Source organism: Triticum dicoccoides, unplaced genomic scaffold (assembly GCF_002162155.2).
Source record: "Triticum dicoccoides isolate Atlit2015 ecotype Zavitan unplaced genomic scaffold, WEW_v2.0 scaffold38687, whole genome shotgun sequence".
Lineage (NCBI taxonomy): Eukaryota > Viridiplantae > Streptophyta > Magnoliopsida > Poales > Poaceae > Triticum > Triticum dicoccoides.
The window spans coordinates 1-6,078 of NW_021268336.1; the positions used below are offsets into that span (position 1 = coordinate 1).

General features: G+C 44.9%; 1 protein-coding gene and 1 pseudogene across 1 annotated transcript; both read left to right on the top strand.

The window, feature by feature from the left end:
• The first annotated feature begins 159 nt into the window (after positions 1–159).
• On the top strand, positions 160–1,212 carry LOC119346091 (annotated as a pseudogene).
• Positions 1,213–2,678: 1,466 nt separating this feature from the next.
• Positions 2,679–4,682, top strand: LOC119346090 (MLO-like protein 1). Its single transcript, XM_037615808.1, has 9 exons — positions 2,679–2,978; positions 3,235–3,351; positions 3,450–3,501; positions 3,610–3,692; positions 3,799–3,873; positions 3,978–4,066; positions 4,162–4,211; positions 4,351–4,391; positions 4,542–4,682. The coding sequence occupies exons 1-9, from the start codon at positions 2,679–2,681 to the stop codon at positions 4,680–4,682; spliced, it is 948 nt and encodes a 315-aa protein (XP_037471705.1).
• The last annotated feature ends 1,396 nt before the right edge of the window (positions 4,683–6,078 follow it).

A 6,078-nucleotide genomic window follows, 5' to 3' on the forward strand; every position in this document is an offset into this window, starting at 1 on the left:
AATTCAATCTTTCTTGGGGAAGAAGCAGCAACACCCACCGTCTGAATTCTGAATACAGTGGACATGAAGAAAAACTCGCCGTTAGACCCCTATAAGTACCGGCGTGTTAGTTTGTTTAGGTAGGCAAGATATCAGCAAGCAAGCAAAGCAAAGCAAAGATAAACCAGAATCCGCAAGAAAAAGCAAAGCAAAGATGGCTGAACCGGTTAAGCTCATCGGCACATTGGGTAGCCCATTTGTCCACCGCGCCGAGGCCGCTCTGCGGCTAAAAGGGGTGCCCTACGAGCTGGTCCTGGAAGATCTCCAGAGCAAGAGTGAGCTGCTGCTGAAGCACAACCCCATCCACCAGAAGGTGCCCGTGCTCGTTCACGGCGGCTGAGCCATCTGTGAGTCCCTCCTCATCATGGAGTACGTCGATGAGGCCTTCGAGGGGCCGCCCCTCCTGCCCACGGATCCCTACGACCGCGCCACCGCCCGTTTCTGGGCGCACTTCCTGGAACAGAAGGTGATCATCTCCTATATCCTCCTACTGCCCATACAAGCTAGCTAGCTGCAATCTTTTTGTTTTTTTTTCGAAAAAGAGGATAATCCCCGGCTTTTGCATTGAGCGATGCACACACCCATCTTTATTAATTATAGCCACCGTCTTTTCATGAGCATCTTTTCTAAAAAAAATCTTTTCATGAGCATGCACTTACCCAACATACACTTGATGCCCATGCAAGCAGTGCGTGAGGCCGTTCTGGCTGGCCATGTGGCTGGACGCCGGCGAGGAGCAGAAGGGATTCATGAAGGAGATGAAGGAGAACCTGGCGCTGCTGGAAGGCCAGCTTCAGGGGAAGAGGTTCTTCGGCAGCGACTCCATTGGCTACCTCGACGTCGCCGCCTGCGGGCCGGCCCACTGGATTTACGCGTTGGAGAAGGTAACTGCGGTGAGCTTGATGGGCGAGAACGAGTTCCCTGCTCTGTGCCGCTGGGGAAAGGAGTATACCGAGAATGAAACCGTCAAGGAGTGTCTGCCGGCGAGGGAGCAGCTCGTCGCCTTCTTCACAGCGAGGAAGGAGGAAGGACATATACAAGATGATAGCCAACACGATGCTCCATCAATAGTAGCAAGTCGATCGATTGGTGCAAATGCAGTGTGCCAGTATAATTATGCATGTTGTGTGCTAGAATAAATTTTTGGAATTGCGATTCCACAAACCGGGATGTATTCTTGTGTGTGTGTGTGTGTGCGCGCGCGCGCGCGTGTGTGACATCAAAAAATTCTGAGTGCTTAATATTGGTGCTATATACTGTACTCGGCTAAGATTTGACCATACCATGTGCAAAATATACATTTGGAGTAAGTTGTGTTGAATAGTAATATTCAAGGAGCAATCGTATGCTCAAAATTACATAAATTTGGTAGTTTCCCAATTACTTATATTTTGGACAAAAAGAACTACATTCAACAGGAATATAGATCCTCGTGGTCAACTTTATGTACTGTGTGGCACGCAGCTGCCTCCTTCCCTAACAAAAGTTTAGGATTCCTCTGCCTTCCGTCGACGCCATCGCCGGTCCGCCTTGTCTCCGGTGGCCTTAGGGCTAGGGCAGCATGGTGGATCCCGACCCTGCTGGCGGGAGGATCTGTTTTTAGATGTTACTTCAAGTTTTGTTAGGGTTTGTGTTCTGCTCAGGAAGATAAGACGGCGGCGGCTTTCTGAAGATGGAATAAGGATCTCCCCGCCTAGCCCCTGTCCTGGTGGTGTGTCTCACATCGTCGGTGCGCGTGTGGAGGTATGTATATGGCGGATCTGTCTTGGTGAATTTGCTCGGATCTGGCCGTAGTACGTCTACGTTCATGTGTCCTCAGGTTGAATTATTTCGATCTACGCTACTCTTTATCAGCGGCGGTTGTTGTTCTGCTCTGTTGGTCCTATATAGCCTTGGCATGACGGCTTTCTGACTGTCTACTACAACAAGTTTTGTCCAGCTCCGGTGAACGAGGGGCGATGATGGCGGCACGCCTTCGGCTCGCATCAGTTGTTGTAGTCGATGCTGGGTGGTCTACAGATCTGAATGTAACTTCTATTATTTGTGGTGTTCGTTGAACCGTCATGACTGAAGATAAATAGATTGGAAGTTTTCTCGCAAAAGAAAACTTTATGTACCATAGTCCAGTAGTAACTATAAAGTTACATAAGAAAACGGACCCTGATAAGTGTTACAGTGTGGCATGAACACATGTTAACTTCGAACATTTTTTATGAAAACGCGAGAATGGCAACTTCTTTTCGGATGACAAGTTTCAATTTTTTTTCGTTTATTTTTTCTCTTCGGATGGCAACTTTAGTTGTAAAAATCATCAAGGCCGGAGTGTTGCATGACACACATGTGACACTTATCATTTGAGAAAATAATTGAGATGGGATCAGCATAATATCTTATTAACATCACTCACTTTTCAAGTACATACTAATGGGAAGAAACAAAGAGAGTTGCAACTTGCAGCCCAAAGCAGTACGAGGATAGAGCATGCCATTTTCCGTGCTTCTTCCCATATTGTACCTTTTACTTTTCTCTGAATAGCTGATAGTTGGATGGATATCATCCACTTGTTCTGGGTGAATTGTCAAGAGCACTAATCTGTTTTTTCAGTATTAGTACAGATAACTACTGCTGCATGTACATGCATGCTTGAGTGCGTCCACCATGAGAGCCGAAAGAAGCCGCTGTACGAGGCCCTCCTGAAGGTGAAGGAGGAGCTGATGCTACTGGGGTCCATATCGTTGCTGCTCAACATGTTCCAGGCCCCCCTGGGGAAGGTATGCGTCCGCCGGAGCGCCATGCGCCACATGCTTCCCTGCAAGCCGCCACCGCACTGGCCACGCAAGACCCACCACTTCGCCGATGCTGTGTTCACCGGTGTCATGGGCGGGGCCAGGCGGCTCTTGGCTGGAGGAGGCGCCTCCGATGAATACTGCCTCAAGAAGGTACTAACTTGAAAAATTAATTGGCCGCGGAGGTGCTTGATTTGGTCTTTGCTACTCCTGTTTTCTGTTTTCTTTCCTAAGTGTGGACTTCTCCTCGACTCAAAGTATTTGGTTATTTTTTTATGAGAACCAAAATATTTGGTATTTTGTAGTATTTGATAATCACTTTCCATATTTCATCGCTTCCTCTAATGATTTTTTTTTGCGGGGAACTTCCTCTAATGATTTATTCTATATGTTTACTTGGTATACGTAGGGCAAATTTCCAATACTTTCATCTGAAGCTATTCATCAGTTACACATATTTATCTTCGTGTTGGCGGTCACTCATTTCCTTTTTAGTGCTATTACAGTTCTCCTAGGAATTGCACAGGTACCAATTAGAAAACTCAAAATAGATGTTTCGTAGTACTACTAATAAGTCCTTAATCTATCATGCTTATAATAAAAAAAATGTTGCTGGTTTTCCAGACGAGAAAGTGGCGAAATTGGGAGACCAAAATCCAAAGAAATGATGATAGTGGTAAGATACATACACATTTCAAATTTGATGAGTGATACCTTCACAGATTTTCCTCATTATAAGGTTATGTCATATTATTTCCTTATGAATGTTTGTCGTAACTTGCAGCCCCTCGAATGATCAAACATGTTCAAGAATTCAAATTTATTCAAGACCACTTTAAAGGTGACAAAAAAGATGGAAGACATTTGGTTGACTGGTATTTTTTTTCTCTTGAACTTAAAGCGTCAATGAAAATATATATTGCAATTGTTGTTGACTATAACTGAAGTATAAGACAATCAAATGTGATTTTAGCGTTCCTTCTTCAAGCAATTTTATGGATCTGTCAGCGAGGAGGACTATACAACAATGCGACTTGGTTTCATCATGGTAATTAATCATACATAGTTGTCATCAAATAGAAGTTGCTTCCAAACTTTTGAGCATGCCTTGTTAGTGGATGAGATTTGAATGTTCTCCTCCCCTTTTCACAGAAACATTGTAGGGGGGACTTAAAATTCAACTTTTACAGTTACATGATTAGAGCATTGGAGGTTGATTTCAAGAAGGTTGTTGGTATTAGGTAAATAGTCAATGCTACTACCACACAATATATGGCATGATGTTCTTCCATTGGTATGCAAAGTAACTAATTAACTGGCATGTTTTTTGATGCAGCTGGTACCTTTGGACTATGCTGATGATATTCCTATTGTTGAATGTTCAAGGTATTTATTTTATGTTGTGCCCTACTTACATATTTAGCATGAATTATTGTATTAATATATTTTTGGCTAAGTTTACTAAATAACCTTTTATTGCTTTATGGAAAACATAACTTCACTGTATGGTTGCCTGTTATTGTAGGATGGTATGTCTACAATTGGATATCGGTGGTTCCATTCATTGTAAGTAAACATAGTATATTGTCCATGACAAAAAAATTGAAAACACACAATTTTATTAGTTTATGCATGTTTTCAGGGCGTATTTTCTTTTTGGTATGGATCCGGTGAAAGGCACAACCTTGACATGGAATTATGCATTTGTTTTGGTAGATGCTACTTGTAGTTGGAAGTAAGATGGAGCACATCATTACGGAACTGGCTTATGAGGTTGCCCAGAAGCATACAAGAATCCGTGGGGAATTAGTGGTAGCCTGGTTGGCATCTCTAGAGGCCGCTCTAGAACGCCAATGAACGTTGCGCGCCAGAAAACGCGAAAAATCGGCTGGCGACTGGTACCTCATAATGGAGCCTAGGGTCTAAGGGGGTGTTTGGTTCAGGGACTTTTTAGTCCCAGAGACTAGAAAAAGTCCCTAAAAAGTCCCTAGGAACCAAACGGGAGGGACTTTTTCTACAGGGACTAGAAAAAGACTCTACTAGAGAGTCTTTTTTGATTAGTCCCTGGGACTAGAAAAAGTCCTAGGACTTCTTAACCAAACACCCCCTAAAAACGGTGTAGGCACGAACAAATTTTGATGGGCATTCCAGACTTGTCAAAATTTACGGTAAAACTACAGGAAAGCACGCAAAAACAGCTTTTCTTTGAGGGGGTGTCACCCCCTTCCATGTATGGCCGGTCAACGAGAAGTGCCACTAGAGAGTCCCCCGCCCAATTTTGCCTCCCAACCACATTCCCTACCAGCCGGGACTTTCTCGCCGAAAATTTTGTTTCCCGCCCCAAAGCGACTTCCATTACTTTACTATTTTTTATCCGTCCCTCTCACTCCAACCTCCCTCCCTCGGTCTCTCTCTCCCTCCCTCTCTCTGTCTGTGTGTATGTGTGTGTTTGTTCTTGTTTTGTTGGAGCAACACCAAGCAATGATGAACAACGTGCCCGCTTTTGACACACCCACATGTTCCTGTTGTATGCACGCAATCATGACGCCGGTCGGAAGATAGCCTTGCTGGGAACTGCACAACTTGAGCATGCGGGATGCTCCGGCCCGACCGGGGTGATTGCTGGTCCATCGGAGAGCCCTATGAGAGCGGAGGATCGAGGGCTCTCTCTTCTATATTTTTCCCTTCACCTTGTCGGAGAGAAACCATACAATGACGTAAGATGCACGCTATTTTGACAAGCTTTGGTTCGATGCACACAACCATAACCCCAGCTCAAAGTTGGCCTCGAGGAGGACTCCGCCGCTTGAGCATACGAGCTCCATGGCCATAGTTTGTCCCCGCCCCAAATTTTCCCACCCATTTTTCCTGCTGAAATTTTTGGCGTGTGATTCCTTTATTAGGTCTACGACTTTCCTATTTTGTTTTTTCCTTTCTTGGAGAGACACCATACAACTTTTTTATTTGTTTTTTCATTTCTTGGAGATACACCATACAACTATGAACAACGCACACCATTTCGACATAGTAAGGTTTGGGTTGAATCCATGCGATCGTAACCCCGGTTATGATTGATACATAGCCTCCGGGAGGGTTCCGCAACTTGAGCAAGTGAGCTTCGGTCAAGGCGATTATGTATCCGGCGGAAGCTCCCGGGGCGCCGGTGCCGACGTGATCATAGTGAGGCGCTCTCCTAGCCCGGTTGGTATCTCTAGAGCCGCTCTAGGACGCTAACGAACAACGCGCCAGGAAA